This window comes from Heliconius melpomene, chromosome 18 (genome assembly GCF_056956725.1).
Source record: "Heliconius melpomene rosina isolate 202511_hmr_F chromosome 18, ASM5695672v1, whole genome shotgun sequence".
Lineage (NCBI taxonomy): Eukaryota > Metazoa > Arthropoda > Insecta > Lepidoptera > Nymphalidae > Heliconius > Heliconius melpomene.
Window position 1 is genome coordinate 14,358,819 of NC_140406.1, and position 25,254 is coordinate 14,384,072.

At 32.7% G+C, this 25,254-nt stretch overlaps 1 protein-coding gene across 2 annotated transcripts in view; it reads right to left on the bottom strand.

The window, feature by feature from the left end:
• Nep3 (M13 family metallopeptidase neprilysin 3) overlaps positions 1 to 25,254 on the bottom strand; it is a 39,655-nt gene that overhangs the window by 5,837 nt on the left and 8,564 nt on the right. The window contains exons 2-14 of one of the 2 annotated variants that reach the window (XM_085202132.1): positions 22,676 to 22,786; positions 7,659 to 7,824; positions 5,478 to 5,690; positions 4,363 to 4,576; positions 4,045 to 4,117; positions 3,384 to 3,704; positions 3,024 to 3,121; positions 2,743 to 2,906; positions 2,328 to 2,510; positions 1,831 to 1,992; positions 1,284 to 1,473; positions 747 to 877; positions 287 to 426 (exon numbers count right to left, since the gene is read on the bottom strand). In XM_085202132.1, the coding sequence (XP_085058258.1) occupies positions 287 to 426; positions 747 to 877; positions 1,284 to 1,473; positions 1,831 to 1,992; positions 2,328 to 2,510; positions 2,743 to 2,906; positions 3,024 to 3,121; positions 3,384 to 3,704; positions 4,045 to 4,117; positions 4,363 to 4,576; positions 5,478 to 5,690; positions 7,659 to 7,824; positions 22,676 to 22,786 (2,166 nt within the window). Of the gene's footprint in view, positions 1 to 286; positions 427 to 746; positions 878 to 1,283; positions 1,474 to 1,830; positions 1,993 to 2,327; positions 2,511 to 2,742; positions 2,907 to 3,023; positions 3,122 to 3,383; positions 3,705 to 4,044; positions 4,118 to 4,362; positions 4,577 to 5,477; positions 5,691 to 7,658; positions 7,825 to 15,193; positions 15,887 to 22,675; positions 22,787 to 25,254 lie in introns of those variants that run through there. The other variant, XM_085202130.1, reaches the window with a different exon arrangement.

A 25,254-nucleotide genomic window follows, 5' to 3' on the forward strand; every position in this document is an offset into this window, starting at 1 on the left:
TTGAACGGTCTGACCATTTTTCGGCGGAATACCGATATATAAGATCATTTTATGAATATATTATAATATTTTATACTTCTAGAAATAGAAAAACATTCTTTTCTAATCAAATTTCTTGAAATTAAAAAATAATAGTTTTTTTTTATTATTAAATAGTTGTAAAAAAAAATACTTTATTTATATTTAAAAAAATGTAGCTTTTTTAATTTAAAGCTTCATAGGTAAATAAACTTGATTAGATGTAAACCAAAAAAAGTCTGATCAAAAGAAAATAAAAAACAATTACCTGAGCAAAAGATATGAAAAACAATTGACGGTGGTTATATTTAAGTCCAGGCAGTGTATAGTTTATTCTTGCACCTTTACTATATTCGAGATATGCGTGGAAAGCTGCTTTTAAACCGCCATTGTCTGCTATGTTTTCACCTGAAGAAAAAGAAATCATATTAGAAATGCATAATTTTAATAAGGCATACATTTCTTATTTACCACTGAGAACCTAGTGTAAATACCCCCCGTTTTCTGTCCACCGCACCGGTAGACTTAGAGATATTGCGTATTATGCCATGGAACCCAACATCACTTTGTCTCTGGATCGAACTCACAACCATCTCGTTTGTGGTTATATGCCACGCTACTGCGATATGATGGCTTTTGAATTAAATAACATCATCATATGCCTGTCCTGCTATATGCAGGATAAAGCGTGACACTATATAACTATAAGCGAATAACACTTAACTTACCTAGTGTTTGTTTCCCATTCAAATGTTGTCCTTCCATCCTGTATTTAGAGTATTGCTTTTGAATGCATTCTGTACGTTTCTTAAATCTCGATATAGTGGCGTTGTTCCACCAACGATTGAGATTTCCGAATCTAAAATTATCATTTTGAAAAGTTTAATTAAATTAAATATACGTAGAGATTAAGGACTTAAATATTAGTAATTATGTCAATAATGTTGTTTTGTTTACTAAGAGTAAACATATGCTATGTTGCTATGGTGCTGGTATGGCGAGGTGAAATTAGAAACACAAAAAAAATACAATTAGAACCAGTCATTGCTGAGATTAGCGTGTTAAACCAAACAATCTTTAGCTTTACAATAGTAGGAGGTATAGATTTTATAATTTTTTAAAGTGTGTTTAAACACAAAAGGAAAATAATTCAATAATAAATATATATTACAAAAAAAAACTTTTTTTTTAAATTCTCCATTTCAACATAAAAAAGAAAAAAATCCATTCTTTTCTATCCAAATTTACCTAAAAAAAACAATTACCTATCATATTCCCTCCCTTGATCATCAAACGCGTGTGTTAGTTCATGTCCCATAACCACTCCCATAGCGCCGTAGTTCACGCTTTTAGGATTGTCGCCGTCGTAAAATGGTAATTGTAGTATGCCGGCGGGAAATACTATTTGATTTTTTGTTGGTGTGTAGTAAGCGTTTACTGTCGATGGGGTCATGCCTGGAATTATATGTATGTATTAAATTATAAGTAAAATATATTTAAGAAAATTTTCAGGTAACGAGATTCGAATTTGCCTCTTGGAAACAGTTCAAATGTGGACTCGAATCTCGTACTTAGCAGGGTAGGCACAGGAAGCCTGGGAACTTGGTGTTAAGACTTGAGATATTCAATTCTTATTGTGTTGAGTGGCGGGACTCAAAACCGCATATTTGCATCGTTATCAGAGGGAGGAAATGTAAATACTAAATATTTTTATAATATATTTTATTAAGAGTAGGAATCGAACCCACAACCAGTGCCCCACGATTGGCCTCAAATGCTTTTTTTTTTCTAAAATAAAATTAAAAATCTAACCCCATTTAGTTTTATTCACAGGTTGATCCAATTTCCTAAGATCGTGTTTTAAACTAAAAACATTGAATGCTATATTATTGTCGAAGTATTCATTCGGTTTCACTTCTAACTCGTCATATTGTTTGTCCAATTCATCTTTATTTAGTATGTAGTCTGGGAAACCTGTAAATTAATATTAACATTAAATTTATAATATATTGTATGCTATAAGATTATTCTAACACTGACTAACTATCTCTTCCCTATCCAACCAGTGTCGTAAATGGGGCTAACAGTTAACCTTAAAAGAAATCAGGAAACGGAGTGCCTTAATACTAGGATAACACACTCTACCCATGCAAGGCAAGTAATAATCGAATCTACAACCATTCTGGTTGTACAAATCAAATAAAATTTTAAGAAATTCAAAACCCATCCTAATCTTACTAAAGCGGAACCATGAAAACAAAACAACAATATCAAAATAATTAAAAGTTATTATAGTTACAATAATTAACCTATCATATCAGTTATCGCGTCAGCCTTAGTTTCAGCAGCTTCTCTAGTCTCTGCGTCCATCCAGTCTAGATCTTTGAGATGTTTCTTGAAAGCAGCTCTTATATTGTCTATCATTATCTCTCCTTGGGTTTTAGCTTCGCCGTGGAAAACTTCTCGGACGAACATTGCCCCCACTGCAAAACCTGTGGAAAATATAATAATGTGTGATTAGGATTCCGTATCTAAAAGAAACAACCCTTGTTCATTTTGTTCGTCTTTCTGTTTGTCTATTAAGACCAATTTTCGATAAGACCAATTTCCTTTAAACCTTAAAATTGGAAAGTTACAGCCACTTTACAAAAAAAATCTACAAACTTATATTTATAGTCCATAACATTAATATAATAATTTACCATATATTAAAGTATAACTTACCAATCGCATTATTAGTGTCAGTGACACAGTAACGCCATGACTCCTCCGTGCCTTCAGAGCCGAAGAGAGCTTTCCTTAATATTTTGGTCGCATCACGGAATGATTTAGACAAATAGGTTGATAATGATCGAGATACTTGCCACATCATGTAACTTGTTAGTGTTCTGGAATTAAATATAAGTTATAAATTCTAGTGATATTTACAATTGTTATAATTTGTATTTAGCCGATTCTATTGATTTTAGCCATATATGTATAAATATTTGCACAAATAAACTTACTTTTGATCTTCCTCCGTTTTACTATACTTCTTTATAACTCTCGTCAAATTTCTAAAATATTCTGGCGCGTAAACAACAATTCTTTCATTGTCAGATATCTGAAAACAATAAATATATATATATTTTATTTGATTTAATAGTTATACGCAAGACAAATCTTGACAGAATAAATGAACAAGATAATAGATTTATGTAAATTGAAAACATTTCAAATGAGATTTGAAGAGACAACAATAATCAAATTCGATGTACCAAAACCAGTTTCTCATCATAAAATTTTAAGTCAGTTTTGAAAAAAAACAGAGACATACGAAATTATGTAAATCCACATCAACAATTAAAACATTAAACATAACTTACAGTCCTATTAACAAGTTTGAAAGCATCATTGAAGAACATCGACCAATTCAGGAAAGGTGCTTCTTTTTGCCATTGTTTTATAGTATAAGGGTTATATAGTCCTTCCTCGTCTCTCCTATCCTCCGCCGGTATAGTTATATTAGCTAATTCCGTTTCAAATTGTATAACTTTACTCATTTGTGCCCTAGCTTCAGATTTGTTAGCTCCTAGCAGAATGCATATACGGGTCATGTAGTCTAGATATGCGTCTAACACTTTTTTGTGGGCTGTTTTGTTTAGATAGTTATCACGAGTTGGTAGATTTAGTCCGCCTTGGTCGAGCTGGAGGGAGAAATTATTTGGAGATTATTTATACATGTCATGGTAAAAATATAATAAATTTATTATACTTAAATAAATAGAAAGTAGCAATAGCAAACGAGTATGGCTTTTTTCACAGTTCAATTCAGAATGTACTTACTGAAGATTTTTTCTTTAAAATTACTTAATGCATGGAAATGCCTCTTATTTTTCTTCGCAACCTTAATGTTAGATCAATTTCTGATATTTATTTGTTTTAATTTCGTGATTTATAAATTTAACATTATATGAATATCTCAGAATATCTCTTTATAAATCGAGTTTAAGATTCACAAATTTTAATTGAAGTAAACATACTTACAACAATAACATGCTTTGATGAGTTTCTGTCATCTTCTGTGACAGCCCAATTGAAGAGACCTCCTAAATTATACCTTAAAACCAGAAAATAATATTAGTTACTGTACATTTTATTCAAAACTGCACAACTGTTAATTTGTAACTTTACATCTTCCGCACATTGCAGGATCAAAAGAGAACTTTACGTAGAAGAAATTGTTTATATTATTAAAAAAACTTCACAATAAATTTTATAACAATCAATAATTTCAGTCAATCAGTGTTAATGAAATTATTTAAAACATAAGAAGAAACCGAATAATGCTACAAAGTTCCTTACGTATTCTGAATATCCTGTAATAACTTCTGCAAATCCCATTTGTGTTGTTTCACTAACGTATTAGAGAGTATATGCCAACCGCCAAGTTTCTTTATAATATTTATTAAAGGTTTTTCTCCCAACTTCTCTATGGTTTCGTTCGTGTCTATACAGGCATCGTAATATACACGGGCTTTAGCTTCAGCGTCCCCTGGGTCAGTGGTATTGACTTTCTCTGTAGAAACCAAATTAAGTTTAGTGTTAAGTGTTAATAGAATATTATAAAACGATTAATATTATAATTGAAATACTTATTACAGCATTATAAGCTATAGTAATAAAAATATTATTACCAATAAGCTGCTTAAAAATTCTGATTCATATATTTTTTAACAAAGTATAAGTAGGTACAAGTTATTCATGGAAATTTACCATAAAAATCTCAGTAAAATATTTGAGCAATTAATTGTATACACTAATTATCCATACAAATACACTGTATCCAAAGTAAGAAACATCATACAAAGCAAGTCATAGGAAAATAAGTTATATTGTATCAGAAAAATAACATCTTTCGCTATACCAGAGTAATCGATACGCCACAATCCATTTCACGCATGTGCAAGTGTATTTGCCGAACTGATAACCATGTTTTTCTCAAATAATCTCAAAATCAACGTTCAAATTATTATCACACACAAGACACCAATAATCGATGGTAAACGAATTCACAAAGATCCTCTAATTTGAATAAGGTAAACCGCCACGAGTGGTTTGTGTAAGCAATATTCATTTGAGGATATTTTTACGAGTTCTTGTACGATGGATTATGGTAAATTATTTTACAGATGTTCTAGATTAGTTTTAATGTAAATTTATTAAAAAATAAATTTAATTTTAACAACTATATAAACGAATTAGTCTCTATTTCAAGCAGTACAAAATTATGTAAAACAGGACATATTTTAAAATCTAGGAATTGATACATTTAAAAATAATAATAAAAATGATTTCCCTAATGTGATTCTAGACCTACGATTATACACTTTAAGTGTGCAAAACTTCTATAATTTGGAAAACTAAGAATTTTTACGCCTAAACAACAAAATTTACAAGTTATACAAACAAATTCTTACCTAAAGCAGATCTAATAATAAGCTGGTTCTGTAGTTCTATCTTACTAAAGATGCCCCAACTAGACTTCCCTTCTGGTATAGGATTATTTCTGATCCATCCCCCACAGGCAAAGTCGTAGAAATCGTCACAGGGGTCCTTAGAGACATCTAACGCTCTGATTACTTCACTGGCTGTGTAAATGCATGAACCTGACAGGCAGACGCTGCTCTCTTCTGAAAATGATTTTAATTTCGATAAGACTACCGCCTATAAAGAAATTAAGATAAACGTTTAGAAAAATTAAATTATTTAAAAATACGGTCTTGAGCAGGGACGGCTAAAAAGACGACAACAAATTTCGCGATTGAATTTTTACTATATTGCCTAATTAAAACAAATTACTTTTTAGCTAAAATTAAATATTTTCTTAGTGAGTTGCGTGTAAGAGACTCTGATCACAGTTACAATGGTTTAAATTAAAACGACACGGGAATAGAATATCACGTAAATAATTTTTCAATTCGAACCAATAGTTCCTGAGATTAGTGTGTTCGACCAAACACCAAAACCTTTTCAGTTTTACAATATTTGTAGGTATACAGCAAATATATTAAACATGAACACGATAAATAATTTGATCATGATTTAATATGCGAGTACGTGAATAAGAATAACCGAGAAAATAAAAGTACTTAAAAGTTTAATTTTAAGAATTATCTCAAAAATTCCTGAAAAACGTAAATATAAGGAATTTGTACTGAAACATCTGTTACTTTACTTCAATTATGAAAAAACAGGTGGGCGTAGTTAACTAAACCTACTAGTCAATTGTGTCAATTGCTTTTATGTTTGTGAAACGTGAGCTATATAACACTGGGCTCGGCATCATGGAATGAGATAATCGATACCAGACAAGGGAGTTACTAGAATAAAAATAAGTACTTTTAATAGGAGATAATAAAACAATTTTATCATCAAAAATATTTGTAGCTAAGAATATACGATTAAATCCATATTAAGATGTTAAACAATTTATATGTCGTATATAATAATAATTGGAAGCTACACAAATATTTTCAACCACCCAACAATCCAACAATCCAAGTAAAATTACTTTCGATGTAATCCATAATTTTTTATTGTTTAGTTTAATCGACTTTTTTACTTTATTTTTATTTTCTACCAATAAGTGAATTAAGATACAAAGAAGGTTAACATTTTCTACTATTTTGTATATAATTAACTAACTAGTTTTAACTAGTCTACAAAAACTTTAACAAACTGACTTTTGTGAAACTTTTACTTTAGGCGAAGTAAAGTTTCACATTTCCCCTGTATAAACACAAAATACGCAAACATAAATAGCTAACACATTTGCTGTAACACGACCTTGTGTACACGAGGGGACGTACTCCGGCACTGACCTTCAGTCTTCGGTGTAACAACCCTGAGACTTTACTATATTATGTTACTAAACAAAACTGCGGCGCCACGCCCGTCTGTTCACGATTTGAACGTGGGAACCTGGGAACCTAGTGTTCAGACCCCCAGTCACATTAATACACTTACGTTCCCTACGTTCACGTAAAAAGCATAAGGACTCTTGAACTCCTCTTGCGGTATGATACAAAGCAATAATGTTGAAGATAATTGAAGTTTAACTATTATACATTTATTATTTTAACTGTTTGCTATGTAACTGATCTTGTACGTTACTAAAGCTAAAACATATGCATGTATGTAATTGTGTTTAAAATATCTTTGATCAGCCTTTTTTTCTGGAGCTTTCCAATTTCACTTTGAAATCTATGCAATCTAACCTTTAAATAAGAATGGTTCCAATCGAAAAGTACGCTATTTTTCTAGATCTAAATCAACTTCAATAAACACATGCGGGCCTTTAGAACTTGGTAGTTACTTACGTTCTTTTCAACATTACAATATTACTTTTAATTTATTAAGAGCCAAGCACTAACTACTACAATGTAGAATATTTATTTAAATTTATATTTTCATTTCTCCGATCTGATGGCAAGCCAAAGCGTGGTGTTGAGAACCGCCGCTCAACACGGAGTGTCTTAACACGAGCAGCAGGCAGCATCCCGCACACAGCAGGATAGGCTGAGGGAACTTGATCTGAGTTATTGTTCTTTAACTAACTATTATACAAAGAAAAATAATAAAGATAATAAAATACAAACCTCTAGGCTCAGGCTGATAGCACGGTGGTACGGGTATATTAACGGTACCACGTACGGTCAACATTATACTAATAGCAAGCAACACTATCACCAACAGTACAGCGCTTACGATGAGCAACACGCGCTCTAGCTTCGTCCGCTGATGCCATCCTATGAAGGAAACGCCCTGAAACAAATGTATTTTTTATTATTATATTTATTATTAATGTTATAGAAGTTCTAGTAATCTAGGCGTAGTGGGTCATTAGACTGTTGCGATGGTTGTACATTTGATTCCTTTTCAGGGTATGAACTTCACCACTCTGATGGAAAGATTAAACATGAACTGGTTGACAATGAATCTCTATTCGATGGGCGCGATTCCTTTTATTATTTCAAGCTTTTTTTAAACGGTTTTTAAATATTTGTTTTTTTTAATATTTGTTATTACTTAATGTAAAAACAGTAATTAATTTAAAACATTTTTAATTTAGATTTTCAAAATATCCTTACAACAAATCGCCTAAAATTTTGCCGGGCTACGAGATCAAAGAGCTTTTATGGCGTACATAATAATCTCTAGGTCACTGAGCAATGTTGAAAACATTTAGAGCAAACTGTATTATCTAAAGCTTAGGCTCTTCGTTTTAAACAGTATTATATTTATCTACTATTTTACCCGCGACTTCTCATCTATATTTCATAAAATATATGTATGTAAATGGAGAATCAATTATCAAGATAAAACATACGTAAGAAATTATAGGATATTTTTACCAAATATTTAAGAGAGGTACATTAAGAGAACACTTCATTATGCCATCGTCTCTAAAAACTTCGCATTTAGGTTGATGTGAATTTGAATTGAGTCGATAAGAAAAATTAAATATATTTAAATACAAACATCCAAAAGCAGGCATCAAACTCACAATCAACGTGTTTATAATCAGCCACTGCCTCTCTGCACAGTGACCTTTTCAGAGACTTATTTTTTATATCATTCATTAAATAATTACTAGAGTTGACTCGGCATACTACAGACATCTCTTTATTTAGTTGGGAATGTCACGAAAGTAACATCTGTTACTTCAAAGGGGCATTGAAATATAACCTCATATAAATTCAGCATTATATCAAGTGAAGCAATTTGTTCTACTATATAATAGTTTATCCTTGAGACTATATCAGTATATATTTATATTAACTGAATGTTAGACAAACATACGTATAGAAATAGTTTTTATTTATGCAGCTATAGGTAATATTTTATTTTTACTTTCCGCCACTTAACACTCAATTCCTCCAGAATTCGGCTGATAATGAAGAAAATAGTGTCTTAACACTAGGTTCTCTCTGGCTACCCTGCTGTGTGCGAAACACAGCGTGAAGCTAATTTAATTTTAATTTAAAATAACATAAATAACTATTATTAATTACATACGGCAGTTATCATCATCGTTCTATCCACACTTATCACTCCATGGTTGAGAGACAACACTCGGCACCTAAATCTGACGATCGAATACATGTTATCCCATTGTAGACCAATAAACTGTTATTATAGCAATGTTATTTTGTAACTACTTATTTCGGTCACAGGATATGTGGAACAGAGGCCAGTAGCAGACGTGTTAACAAGCTATTGAGTTTTTATTTTTTCTATTTCAATCTGTTTATAAATGAAAAAGTTATACCATTTTAAAGAATGTTGTTTGATAATATTGCTATAGATAATTATTTTATAAAATTGGTTGAAACTTTACTTTTCAATTTAGGTATATATAATGTTTTTAAAAATGATATAATTATTAGAAAACGAAAGTAATGCAGACAGATAAATTATTAATTATGTAGATTAAGTGGGCGAAGCCATGAGCGAGTCGCTAGTTATTAATAATGACCAGCATTTTGAATTTCAATTTTTCAGAAACGCAACGTTGATATTTGCAAGATATTTGGAAGATTTCACTGTATTTTCTATTCATCTATTGCAAATAATAATGACAACCACACTAGAAAAAACTTTATTGGACCTGCTGATAAAAGTATTCTGTCACTATAACACGTCACATATCTGAATGCGCAATTTATATTTGAATTTAATGGGTGTATTGTGTTTCTCTATTCTGTTTTAGGAATAGGCGAGGATGTCATATAGTGCATACACGTACGTACGCACATACAGGCACGTACGAAAGTTTGTCACCATTGTATGATAAACTTGAAACTGTGGAGGGGCAGAAGCTCATTTACAAACTGGCACGTTCCCGGGATAAAGTGACGCAAGATATCGCAAAATGTCTTTGCGTCAAAGATTCCCAGGGCACGCTGCTCTGTAGTCATGCCTCTGTGAAGGAGAGGTGGAGAAGCTACTTCGAGGAGTTGCTGAATACTCAGCACCCATGCAGTCTTCATCACGACCCACCGCTTAACCTCGGACTTATTGCCCCAATAACCCTTGACGAAACACGTAATTGCCTTCGACGCATGAAGAACGGAAAAGCGGTGGGACCTGACGACATTCCGATCGAAGCGTGGAAATCGTTGGGCTCTCTTGGTGTGCTCATGCTTACTGACCTTTTTAACCATATCTTGAACACTGGTAAGATGCCGCATCAGTGGCGGCTTAGCTTCATTACCCCTATTTACAAAGGAAGGGGCAGTGTTCAAGATTGTGGTAGTTATAGGGGCATTAAGCTTATGAGTCATACCATGAAGCTCTTCGAGCGCATGATCGACCTCAGGCTCCGCCGAGAGTGTACTGTCTCTGAGTCTCAATATGGATTTCAGCCAGGATCGGGCACCATGGACGCCATTTTCGCCCTCAGAACTTTGATGGAGGCATACAGGGAAAAAAGGAGAGCTCTGCATGTGGCCTTTTTAGATCTGCAGAAGGCCTTTGACTGTGTGCCTCGTCAGTGTATCTGGTGGGCATTGCGATCCAAAGGGCTCCCTGAGGCCTATATTGAGATTATCAGAGACATGTACCACGATTCCGCTTCTATGGTTAGGACTGCTGTTGGCGACACTAGACCCTTCCCGATTACGGTGGGGGTTCACCAGGGCTCGGCTCTTAGTCCGTTCTTATTCAATGTAGTGCTCGATACTGTCTCGGCTCACATCCAGGACCAGCCTCCATGGCTGATGATGTATGCCGACGACATAGCACTCATTGCCGAGAACCGAATGACGCTGGAGCGTAAAGTGAACCTCTGGAAGGGTACGCTTGAGAACGGCGGTCTTAAACTAAATGTGTCGAAGACAGAGTACATGGCCTGCGGGAGCCGAGACTCGAGCACCATCCTTATAGGTCCTGAGCCAGCCGTTAAGTCGGAGAAGTTCAGGTACCTTGGATCCGTTATGCACGAGTCTGGAGGCATCGATCACGATGTCCATGGCCGGATAAGCGCTGCCTGGGCCAAATGGCGGGAGGTCACTGGTGTGGTCTGCGACCGCAAAATACCGCCCAAGCTCAAGGGGCTGATATACAAGAGCATCGTCCGACCGGTTCTTTTATACGGCAGCGAATGTTGGCCAGCACTATCTCGGCACACTCAGGAGCTTCACGTCACGGAAATGAAGATGCTGAGGTGGATGTGCGGCGTAACGCGGTCTGACCGCATACGCAACACATTCATTCGAGGTAGTCTTGGGGTCCGTGACGTAGCGGATAAGCTCCAAGAGAGTCGCTTGAGATGGTTTGGCCACGTTACGCGCCGGCCTAAGAACTATGTCGGACGCAAGTGCCTTGGTATACCAGTCCCTGGGGTGCGACCTCCCGGATGCCCAAGGAAGCGCTGGTTGGATGTCGTGATGCAGGACATGAGTGCCAATGGTCTAACCACCGAGGATGCAAAAGATCGTGCAAAGTGGAGTAGGTTGTGTAGGAAGGCAGACCCTGGCAATAGCCGGGATTAATGCCAGGATGAAGAAGAAGAAGTCATATAGTGCATACATACATACATACATACATCACCTATGTAAAAACCTACTTCTTTATAAAAAAAATCAGCTTCGCGCTGTACGCCCCCGCACACAGAAGGGTGGGCTAAGGGAACATAGTGTTAAGACGCTCTGTTCTCCACTTTCCGCCTTTTTGTAAAATGTATTTTTGAGGAAAAAAATTTTTGATTTCATTATTTACATAATGAGTCTCTCTGCTTTCGCCAGTGTTCATTTTTTATTTTTTTAATGACGATATAAGCAGAACATTCATTAAACCTATTTCACAGAGCATGAATATTAAGCATTTACCTACAAAACCTGGAATATTTTTAAAAGTAGTTTAAGAAATTATTTATTTGATAAAACATATCTTTCAAGTGAACTTATTTAAACGGTAGTTAGTATACGGGCACTACTGCTGTAATGTTGTTTCTACTTCATTAAAGTTAAGCACTTAAGCTTCTTAGCCACTTTTAAATGTCCTTTAAACGCAGACATTTAGCAAGTAAGTTAAGAATAAGTGCGACTGGACTAACATAATAAAGTATAAAGAGGATGTCAACGAATTTTTAGTTAATATTTTTTGTAAAAATAAATATGTTTATTATATTTTATTATAATTCTGCTCGAGACATGTCTATATGTCTGTCTGTCAGACCAACAGAATGACAACAAAGTGATTCTATTTATTTTTTTATTTTTAGGTACTGAACCCAAAAAATCAAAATATTTCAACACCAACCTCTAAATTAGAGTTTTTCTGAAATTTCTTTATTAACTAACCACATCATAAGCTTTACAAACTATTTAAAAGTAACTAAGTTGATTTCTTTATATTATTATGTTACGAAATTCAACAGAACAGATACCACACTCATATTCTACTTATGCTATACGTAAAAGCTTTTCCAAAGTATATATAGATTTCCAACAAAATATGCTAATAGGATTACATCCAATCTAGTACAAGATAAGGCCATTAAAGGGTCGGCAGAAATACTTATTTCCTGGTTCCATTCTTCACTTTCTTTTATAAGGAGGAGAGTTAAGATCCCAGCGTGACACACACTTATAAGATATGCGCATATTTTATTTGCCTTTCATGGTTTTGAAGTAGGTAGGGTAAAATTATACTTTAATATTTATAAAAATGGTTGTTGTGTATACACAAGTATAACTTTAGATATAACTTATCCATTTTTAATAGGTTCAGTAAAAGAACCTGGTTTCTTTACTTCGCCCATGTAGACTGTCAGTGCTTAGTGGTCATATTCAATTCAGTTCTATTCAGGTATTTCTAAGCAATTATCAAATATATAAGACTGTATTTAATTTTTTCCATATTCTGTAATCATTTTCAGCCAATTTTCTTATTTGCAAATCAGAGATTATTTACTAATAATAACTTAAAAAAATTAGAAAACGCAAGAAGAATAGAAAATAATTAAATTAGTATAAAAAATACTATACAGCTTTATGACTTTACTGAGCAAATAAATCGACAAAGCTTATATAATTTGAGCAAGAGATATACGCTTCCTGTAAATTCCTGTTACAACTTCGCTTAACAATAAATAAATGATAAGTAAGACAATGTAATGGTCATTGGCAGTCATCAGGAGCAATGACATAAACAGATAGACATATGACACGCGTCATTTGATAAGCCAAGTGTATGTGTAACAATCGTCAATGAAGTCACTGATGACTTAAGCTTTAAATATAATTAGTTAGTTAGTTTCTTTATTATCGGATATAAATTCTAAAGTTATTCAGTTAGTTAAGCTTTTATTATTGTACGAGTAATTTATCTTTGGGTCAATATAAAAGAGCCAAGTATTTTTATAATATTTTTAAGATTTCGTGTTATAATAACTACGTCAATTAGGAAACTTCTCAAAATTTAATTAAACACAGTTTAGACTACTCTCGGTAAAGATCCTAAGTTCGAATTCAGGATCAGTCCAAGCTATTTTAAGGAAATTAAACTGTAATGCGTAAATTATAAAGTAGATACAAAATTAATAATTTAAAATTATAATTTCATGACATATGATTTTCAAATCAATTGCCAATACAAATGTGCATTATTGACGTGTACGGTTTATATTTAACCCACTTTACATTTAGAATTTGGCGTCGGTATAATACTGTTAAAGATTTACATGAAATGAAAATTAACTGCTTCTAAATAAACCTAAATTATTTTGGATAAGGTTTAAATGATTCCATCAATATTTTTACCGATTCCTTAATAATTAGATATAAATTTTAAACTTACATTGCTTTTGAAACTTCAAAGGACTTTATGACGTATAATATTTTTATTTACCTTATATATTTATTAAAGAACATAATAAACTAAGTATATATAATATACATATATGTATGTAATATATACAAAAACGCCGCATAAATGTTGTAGTGTTAATGGCACAAAATGAAAATGACCTTGAACTTGTTTGCGTTTTACATCAACATTTCTGTATTAAGTTCGGCTGGTTAGATTTTCTTAACATTTTCCTTTTTATTATTTGTTTACAAATGTTCCATGTAAATATTTTACACAAAATACATAAAAAAGATAATTAATTTAAAATATTTCTTATTTCTCTTTTATATAAATTATGATGACGTAATTTATGAACTTTGGAACGAACCCACATCTATCTATACTCTACAGACAGAGACGACCCGAACACTCCTTGACTAACTCTATCAGTGTTATAAGTTGACTTATAATTCCCACTTCCATTACAAATCAATATTCTCTACTGCTTTACAATAGCGTCAATAAGACGTCGTATTCTATACATTCACAAATAATATTATCTGTGAATATAAATTGCAACACTTCTGCAGAATCGAAATGCAGTTCTATTTTCCGCATTAGCTGCAAAATAAAACTACCTGCTGCAAATTGGATCGCAACGGTAATTATGTTTACTGCATCCTAGTCGCATGAAAAACTACGAGTAAGTAGTTAGTAACGTCTCGAAGCAGAAAAATACGATTATATATTTTTTTACATTGTTAATTAATATTTTTTTATCAGCTTCACGCTCCAGGGTAGGCAGAGGGAACGTAGTGTTAAGACACTCCTTTATATTATATAAATATTTCATTACCTCGACTTTGGGATCGAACCCACAAATAAAGAAGATATAAATATATATAGATAAAAAATAAAAAGAGGTTTTGTTATGTTAAGATAAATAAATAATAATTCCACGTTTAAAAATTTTATAAAACTAAACTAAACCTATGTTAAAGCATTTTGCGGGGATCTTTAACAATGTATGTATCGCCTCGGTAATAGAGCTATTTGAATAAAATCGATATTGTCGTTCTATCGTCGTCTAAATCCCATCCAATGGAGACGTAATAGGACTAACAGCGTTACTTTGTTAAGAGCACGTGACACAAATTCGCATTAATTTTCATTTATGTAAATCGATGCTTATCGATTATTATAAATTAATAATTTCTTTATTTATTTAAAATATAAATATATCTATCTATAAAACAGAAAAAAATTGTCCGTACATTGAAAATATTCGAAAAAAACAATAAAGGGGGAATGAACAGACACTAGTGGAATATAAATTTACCTTCCCGAAACCTTCCGTTGCTTCAGGCTTCGGCGCTGTATCAAATAAGTTCAGCCGAGAATTTTGAAAGAAGTCCGAACTCGAGTTTTCTCTTGAAAACAATTCTGTTGTAGAACTTTCTCGGTTCAAAAACGGACGGGCTTTTACGAAAGGGTTCTTTCTCGCGTTCTTCGCATGTCTTAGAAAATTGAATTTGTTTATTACTTCAGGAGATGGTGACACAGTCGGGGTGTCCTCCGGGGTAGCAGTTGATGAAGTCGGAGATTCAGGAGTTGCACTCATTTCTACTAATCTTAGATTAAATGTGATTGAAATGCTCTATATTTGTAGAGCTCTAAATAGGTCGCGTGAGTGATACTCGTTTTCAATGTACAATTTCCACTCTTAAGCAGCAGCTGCTGATGTCAATTTCAAAGATCTAACTGGCTGCTGATGTCAATTTCAAAGATCTAACTGGCTTTTTCTTATTTTAGGGAAACATTTTAAAATATCATATATTAAAATAAAACACTTAATTCATTATAATTGCTGCCTTGTTAACTACTGTATCACTAAATTTATTTATATACCTAACTTTCTTAAGATGTTTTTATTAGAAACAAAATTAACAAAAACAAATGAAATATTACAAATATTCTTTTTGTTTTTATTGTGTCCAATTTGACACACGTCCGCGCTCATTTAAAAGCGTCGCGATACTGTACTCTATGTTAAATTATAGTTTAAGCGTGCGCGTGCGCATTTGGCATTATGCTCATTAACAACTAAAATTTAGATAATTTCGGTCATTCATCATGTTGTTAGATCGTGTAGGTGTATACTTATGTATATATATTATATATATTTGTAAGAAATGGAATAGACTTTGGATTTCTCTGATAAACGACTGGAGTAAGGAACGGGCTAATATATTTATTTTGTATTTACTAATAGAAAACTCTGTGCGTTCTGTATAGAGGTTGATTGTTTTATGCAAATATAATTTATGAGTAACTATTAATGTATCATTATATAGCAGATATTGGCGCCGTCGCGGCCCAACTGAAACGTATCTCATTGCACGTGAAGCTTGCTGATTCAAATTCCTATAAGATGAATGTTGGTACTTATAATAAAGGAGTTTTATCAGTTTGGCTAATTTTAATATTATATATTATATTTTTGGCGCTAAGTGTCAGAACTCAATACGCTTTGCTTCGTCTTATTAAAGCGGGGAAATAAAAATAATTACAACTATTTATTATATTAAGTAGTTTGGATCGAACCCAAGACCAACGTGTTTACAGTACTTCAGTTTTACATGTTCCCCCACTGCGCCAAGATAGCCTCATAATCTTAATGTACAAGGCCCTCCAGGACCTAAAAAAAGATCTTTTTTTTCATATTTCCAGTAGCGTCACCCGCATAACTCAACGGTGGTCCTCCACTGTAATGTATGTACATATTATGTGGGCGTTAAAACAATTTAAATTGTATATCGAATATCGATATAGTCCCATACACTATTTTACTCTTTTATCTTTCAGAAACACGGTTGTACATCAGATGAATACATTAGCTTGACGATATTCATTACATGCCTTTTATAAGTGCAGTATATTCTGAGGTCAGTTATGGCACAGGGGCAAAGCGTGTGACTAAACGCGACAGGTTGTGGTTCGATTCCTACTCGAGGAAATAAATTAAAAATAATATATAATAACTAATAATTATAAAATTACTTCATTCTTGGTTTTTGTGCACTATTAAGTTACTTTGGAGTACAATTTAAAAATTGGATATTAAAACAAGGCGGTCAAGGCAAAATTTTACCTATATAATTAATAATTTCACTTTTTTTTTTCGTTTTACCTATATATATAATTGATGATTCAGATGAGTAATAATTGGTTAGCAAGTGACCTTTACAAGTTCTTATTCATGTACCATAAAGTTAAGTAAAACATATGGTATCACTTAATTTACCTGTAAATGGAGAATGTCACTTATACATTTAAAGTAAAATTAATTTTGTCTTTTATGTGTTGCAAATTGCATGTAAAAAATATTTTCAAGATTAAAATCCATTTCTAAGTCATTGGAAATAAATAAAAAAGTATTTTTAATAGTACTGGTATATAATAAAATGTTACTGTGAAAGCAATTAATTTTTTCCGTCTCGCTTAACGTTAGACGTTTAATTTTTAACTATAATATATAACTAAACTATTTTGTGCTAAGCTGGCACGCCTGAAACACCACAATTAAAGAACTGAACTGAATGGGACACATTGATAGTGTCCGACGGTGGGAACACTAAATTGACAAGGTGACACGGTGAGCCATCTTCACCTATTTCTAGTCTTCAAATCCCGTATTCCCGACGAAAATAAAATATAAAAAAGACTGGCTAGAAAACCTTTAACTTTACTTAAAAAAATTAAGAAGCTAGTAAATAATCACACTATTGCAGAGTTCTCTTTTCGTAATCTCTTCCTCATTCAACAAATGCAGAAATCGCGGAGAGATAAAAAGAAATACTCGATATTGTTTTCCAAGGTAAAATGGAACATAATGAGCGGAACCTACCTGTTGCATTACCGTCATATGTCAATGTCAGGGTCGCTATTAGATTACGTACATGCTACGCGAATTGTTAAAGTGAATAAAAATATTTTTTTCTTCAATTTTATTTAATTTTTCAGTAATATTCTTTTTCTTTATTTTCACGACTCATATTGCTTTTTAAGATTTTAAAAAGGTGTTGCATTTCAACATACCCATGCACTTTTTATTAGCTAATATCTATGTGTACCCATTTATTCGTATACCTTCCTATATCATTAGTTACTGTACGCGAACGCCATTGTTTATTGTATTTACAAGACAATTATAACATGTTCACGAGTATGTTAACATTGAGTTTACTATAACAATTAGTCCTGAATGACATTAGAACAAGTAAAGCAATCCTTTTGTCAGTTACTTACAGTATAGAGACGAAAGAATGGATGTAGGTGTATATTAAGATAAAAATATTATGATACATTTTTTAGGTTATTAGTCTTCTTACTAATTGATATGTTTATAGCAGATGTGAGGCCAGTCGTGGGGCATATGCACAAGCTCTTGTAATGCTAGCAAAGCACGGCGTTGAGTTCCGCGACTCAACACATGGACTATCCACACAAATAAATTTTTTCAACTGGAACCAGTAGTTTCTGTAATTTGTGAGTTTAACCAAACATGATATTAGTAGATATAAAGGAACAGTTTCAAAATCTCGACGAAGTTTACCAGCACCTTTAAGTTCAAATAGACAGTCCTGTGAAAAGATCAGTTCACAGGTACACAATGAGATACTTATTCAGATGCCTTCGAAATCACGTTAGTAAATATTATAAATAGATATCTCCAAGCTTAAACTGGTGGAAGAGTTCATATAACAGACTAATCTTGTTATAAATAATTGTTCTTTAAAACAAAATATACACATACGAGTACGTCTCACCTTCTTCACGTAAACCATCTGCCGTGGACTGACGTAGATTTACGTCATATTGTGGCTATGTGCGTGCAAGATCACGTGACTCGAGTTAAATTCAATGCCAAAACAGACTAAATTATAATATCAACAATAACAAAAAAGTAAATACACATATGTTACGCATTTTATTTTTTAAGCCTTACGCATTTGCTAAGGTAAGTATCAAGATTCGAGACCCGAAGACCCTCTACTTACATGTTAAGTAGGGAGCGGAACTCAAAACCGCAATTGGTCTTGGTACCAGGGCAAGGAAATAATGATGATGATGAAAAAGGATGCCTCCAATTAGGAATTAATTGAATCCACACCCGTCAAATTAGTCCCTTCTCTTCCTTGTCCCTGCTTAAATAATAAGATAAAGAAAATACAATATTCTTCGTGTCAATGCTTGGAGAATTCATATCATATTTTGCCAGTATTTAGCCACGTCGACTGCCGCATCTGTTGCCTCCATCAGATCGTCATTTGAGCAGGTGAATGGACATTTCGGGCAGGAGACTAAGTGTGCCATCGTTTGTGGATTGGCGCCACAGTCACAGGATGACTTATCCCTCAGTTCGTACCCCCATCTCATATACTTTGTTGAGATTCCCACATTAAAAAAAATTGCTCATATTTATATATAACTTTTCAGTTTTCAGTAAAGTAATAGCTTCTTCAGAGCTACGAATTCAGTAACGGACAGAAACAAAAATTTTATTTACTGTATAGGTTTCTTGTTAGATTATTTATAAGAGATATCGCGCTAATAGGAAGATTTCCTTCCTTCTTGAGAAGGTCTTATCAATAAAGTATATCTGTTCAATATTTTCCTTATATTTTTTTATGTTTACGCATATATTATGACTAGCGGCCCGCCCGCGGCTTCGCCTGCGTGAACTACGTTATTACTTCATGAGTACCTACGTCCTATAAGTAACGTCCATGCAAAATTTGAGACTCCTAGCATTTGTAGTAACGAAGTTTCATACAAAATTTTCAACCCCAAAAACAACCCCCTGTATATTTGTATTTCAAGCCAATTTTAAGACACTGCCTTGTTGTACGACAAAACCTATAGTCGATCTTAGACTTCTCAGAGTAGGCAATATCTAGAATATAAATTTTATAACGTTATACGATAATCAATTCATAATAGCCCATTTTTATTGCTCATATAATAATTAATTGTAGGTACTTGTAGTATAATTATTAACTAATAAAATAATAAAGCACCTTACATCACTTTGTTTACATCATGGAAATATACCGAAGAACAATAACGTTTCATACGGACACTAAATATAAAATAAATAATTTTATGCTAATAAGTCGAGGTGTCTGCTCCCTGAATGGAAAAGGCAAACATATAGTGCGAATTAAATATTTTTGTGCAAATAATTGTTATTTTATTATTATTTTAACATGTTTGCTGGCGCCACGATCTGGTGCAAAATTGGAATATGAAATCCCCGTCGATTCTCAAAGAATCTATACAAAATTGCTCAAGCGCGACTCTCAAGATTCTACCGCGATGAATTCTTTTATCAGAGCGATCAAATGAAAATAATAAATAATTCCTTTAAGAAGGAATCGAACACAGAACCGCTTAAAGTCAGAGCCTATGCCGCTTTACTATGAAGGCCTCACAATACTATCTATTATAAATATTCTTTGGACGCATTCTTACACAGAATCATTAATTTATTAGTAAATGATTTATTATATTATACCTAGTTTTATAGAATAGTTCAAAAGCTTTCAATCATCCGCACTCGTACTATTCTTGACGTTTCTACGAAATAATAATTTTGTAAGCACCAATAATTTCACTACGAATAAGTAATTTAATTTAGAACAAAGGAATAATAAACATAAACAAGATGAGGTTTTGGAGCATTTGTACGTAAACATTTTGACTCGTGCACACGAGTTGCTATGAAAGTTAGCGTATAAAATGTCAAACAAACATAATATTGTTTAGAACTTTAGAGCTCTAATATAACATTCTCTATTTGATAGACTATATTAATTGGTGACTATATAAAACTACTATGACTATATAAAAAATATAATTTATGGCCCCATCTTAATGGTTAAGATGGGGCCATAAATTATATTTTTTTAGACTTCTTTATCGACTTATGGAAGGGATCTTATAGCAATGTTAAAAACAATTCGTCATACTTTTCGATATCTTGAATAAAATTCGTCACATTTTCTATCACTTTGGACCGTCACGGCGCCGGTATTTACTAAATTGAGATGTGATTTACAAAAGAAAAATTGGAAAAATAAAATGATATATTAAATGGATTTATTGAAATATCGCACATAGCAGGGTAATCAGAGGCTAAATTTTGAACCTAATGTTAAGACACTCTGTACCCGTTAAGACATTCTCGTTCTCCACTTTACGCCGTTTCCTGAGGGTTTAACATGTTGATTAGCGGAATTCAACACTTTGCCTTGTTTCATTACCAGAGCGACAAAATGAAAATATTTCGTTTCACCGAGAGGAAATCGAATCCACAACTTTTCCCGTCCACAGTTGTACGCTTGTCGTCTGCGCCACGACTGGCCTCCACAAATTTTATAGATTCCTATATTTTAGCTGTCAAGTTTTATTCCATCTTAAGACACAATTAAATAGCAAGATTTATTTTACGAAACAATACAAATTTCTGTATATAAAATTCCGTCTGTAAAAGCTACCATTAAAAGATAAAACGCTCTTAAAACTTTTGATTGTTTGAAATTTACGTCTTTATTGCACAGCGCAGCGTAGTTGGACGCGATTGTTGTGGCTTTAAATCTCATTTTATAAATCTGTATTTAATGTTTGTTCATACTGGTAGCAGAGATTATTTAACAGAGCGGAGAAATTAAAATTATTTAAATATATGTCATAAAAATAATATAATATATTTATGATTTTCTTGTATGATTCCCCTGAGTGGAAATGGATAAGCGTCGTCGTTGTCACGTTTTCAGCCAGAGCCTTTCCTACTGGTTTATGGTTTTAAATGTAACCAACTCATGTCCAATTGCAAATGGTGTCGTTGCGCTCCGCAAGCCCACATCTCTGAATATTTGTAACTTGGAGAAAGGATAAATATATGATATTTGCGTATTTAACCTTATCAAGGGGAACCGAACCCCAATCCACCACCCAATACAGGTAGGTGTTATTAGGGAATATGAATCTTGAGTGGTAGTTACCTTGGCAGTTATCCATTGCCAGATACTTAGCATGGTTTTAATCCGCCAAACACCGCCGAGCCCTAATAAATGCAAGCGCCTACGAATATAATATAGCAAACTTACAAGAAGACCAATTTATTAATTACTGTTATTTATTAATTATTTATTTATTTTTAATAGCTTATGAGAAAAATATCAGATATTTGCTTTAATGTTTTCGTATGAGCTTATTGCTTCTTAGGAATTATAAGTGGTGATAGTGTTTTGGAATTATATTATCAATTAGGTAGTAACTACACCATTACATTTTTTTCTATATTTTTGAGTAAAATTAAAGAAATTTTCACTCTGAAGTATTTTCAATATAAAATTTCAAGTAGAAATGCTAATAGGTTTCGCAAGAACCCAGTTCCTGAATAAAGTTAAAGAGCAATTTCACCACTTGGTCTTTGATGTATTTTCTTTGAACGTTTTCCAGGCGCTAAAAATATTTTAAATTTGTTTTATATATTCATAGCACATTTTTTAAAGCATTATTTTTATAATATATAAAATAGTGTTTACACTCTATTTATTTATACCTATATATATTATAATTGTAGGTATCTTTAGTAGTGGAAAAGGATTTGTAGTAATCTTTCTACTACTTGCATTAAGAAATAGTCAAGAGTGGAATAAAAACATATGGAAATATAAATATCATAGTAAAACTGTACACGTACGTACGCACGTATCTAATGATAACGAGTTCAAATATATAGAAATTAATTTACCATATGATATCGAATATGAGTGCCACCGGAACGAACACCTTCATTCAGCTGTATGGAGCTCACGCTGCCCGCATCGTCATCCATGAAACCAGTTTTCTTGTATCGAGCCATCTGTAACAATTAAATTTTATTTTAAGAAAATCCAGGTTATAGAACTTCCCTAGCAATGTTTCACAGATGCCAGTACCTTTGTAAAACTATTGCCTTTTTTTCAACTTCACGTTGTATCCAGCATTACGCAGGGTAGGCAGAGGGGATCCTAGTGTTAAAACACTCTGTTCCCCACTGTCCGCCAAATTTACGAGGCATGGCTTGTTGAGTGCTTTTGTCGCAAAATAAAAAAATATATTAAATTAATAGCTAACAATTTTTGTCAACGTTGAAAAATAGTATTGATCACGTGTCTGCAGTGTTTAGTTAAAAAAAAAACCCTAGCATGAAAAATATTTTTATAACTTTGTTAGGGGATAAGTTCAGCCGCGCAAGTTCACTGAAATACTTTTCCTTTAAGCTCGCATAATGTAAATTTGGTTGTAGTTTGTTGACAAAACATTTTGGCGAAATTTTCCCCAAGCCGCACAAAAATATACTTTTACGAGTTTTTTATATATCTCCCGTAAAATATGGTGTATACTTTTCTCTTAATTTGTCCATTTCTTATACAATTCTAACAAAAAATTGCATATTAAATAGCGGAATGATGATGAGATCCCAGACGGGAGACGTTAAGTATTTTAGAGAACAAGTGGCAAGTTGAACTCGTCACAATCGCGCTTACAAGTCGTTTACTCTATCAGGATAGCATAGTTTTACGTTTCTAAAGTTTTTTTTTAAATAACGTAATTTTGTATTTACATATAAAAATAAACATAATAAACAAAAGTAAAGCACTTGAAGGAACCCGACAATGCACTTCTGCAGTCGGCGACGGACTTTAGCCTTTTAGCTTACACATAAGCGGATTACAGCTTTAACTATAAAGCGTTTCTAAATCTATTGCAGTTTAAATTGAAAATTACACTTTGCATGAGCTTAAGTGTTTTATTATGGTATTTTAGCTATATGTAAAAATATCATTGAGTTTAGAAAGGTGTGTGGTTTTGAGTTCGATATCTACTTGGAAGAATTAATTATTTTCATTTCCTTGCTCTTGTAAAAAAACAGACGATGCGGCTTCGATTCCGACCACTTATTAACACGCAATATCTCAAAAATAGACAGAATAGAATACCTACTTCAGTAGGTAGGTGTTTCAACACTAGATCCTGTCTGCTATATGCAAAAAAGGTTTTTTTTGCATGTACTCAAGTATATTAAGATATTGTTAGAATACCTAATTTCATATTCCCAATACTGGAATACCTCGTTCGAGTATTAGATTTTATTATTATGATATTATTTACCAAATATATAGTAGATGGTGAATTTGTTAACAAACGTTTTTAATAATTATTAATAAAATATTTAGAACTATTTTTTTATTATACGTCAAAATCTGTTATGTATTCACATAAAAATAATAAAATTACACTTTACATCAATTTAATACAATTTAATTAATATATCTATTTATACAATCCACATACAAAAAGATCAAACATTCCTTTTTAGTTAAAATTACCGGAAAGAAGTATGAAATTTGAGACTGTTAAATCTTAGATATATTTCAGTTATTTAAATAATGTAATAACAACTTCACAAAACTAATTAAAAGCTGTTTATAAATGAGGGCGTTGTAACGGATAGCGACAATTATAAATTAGGACGGAAAGAAATAATTGAGTTATTATGTTATTTTTGGAGTAGCTCATAACAACTCCAAAATATATCTAAAAATATATTTTTTAAATGTGATAACAATCTGAAGTTATTAATATTAATTAGGGCACCTGTGGTTTCATTTAAATTTTAATCTGTTGTTAGCTTTGCAAAAACAAACATCTTATGGAATGGAGATATTATATACACACTATAAATGTTAAATATTATTGAACTATTTAAAACAATGTATGTAAAAAATATTTACATTATTCCTAAAATACATGACCGAGCAAAAATAACTGACTGAAATACCATACTCCTACGTACTCAAATATTTAGGTACTATAACGTAAAGAATCTTAATAGCTAGATAGATATAGAAACGTGGAGTTTCAAATATAGAGAGGTATTTGTAAGGTGGTTTTATATTAAGAAAATTAAAACAATGTCAGTCCATAAGCATGCTTCTCTAAACGTGACAGGTTGCTTGTTCCTTCCCACTCGAGGAAATGTAGTATTTAAAATTGTCATTTCCTCGCTCTGACAATGAGATAAAGCGTGGGGTTGAGTTCTGCCACTTAACACACAATACATCCAGAATTCGGTGAAAATCGTGGAAAGCAAATGTCTTAATCGGAGTGTCTTACCTACCTAGTGTAAGTTACCAGGTTCCCTCTGCCTACGCTGCTGTTAGAAAACACGCCTCTTGGGAAATGTCCAAGAGAATCTTCTCGTTCTTAGACATTATATTGGGAAATATAGCCTTCCTAAGATTTAGCATGTCCTTGAGCGTTCAACCTAACAAACTATTCAGCTTT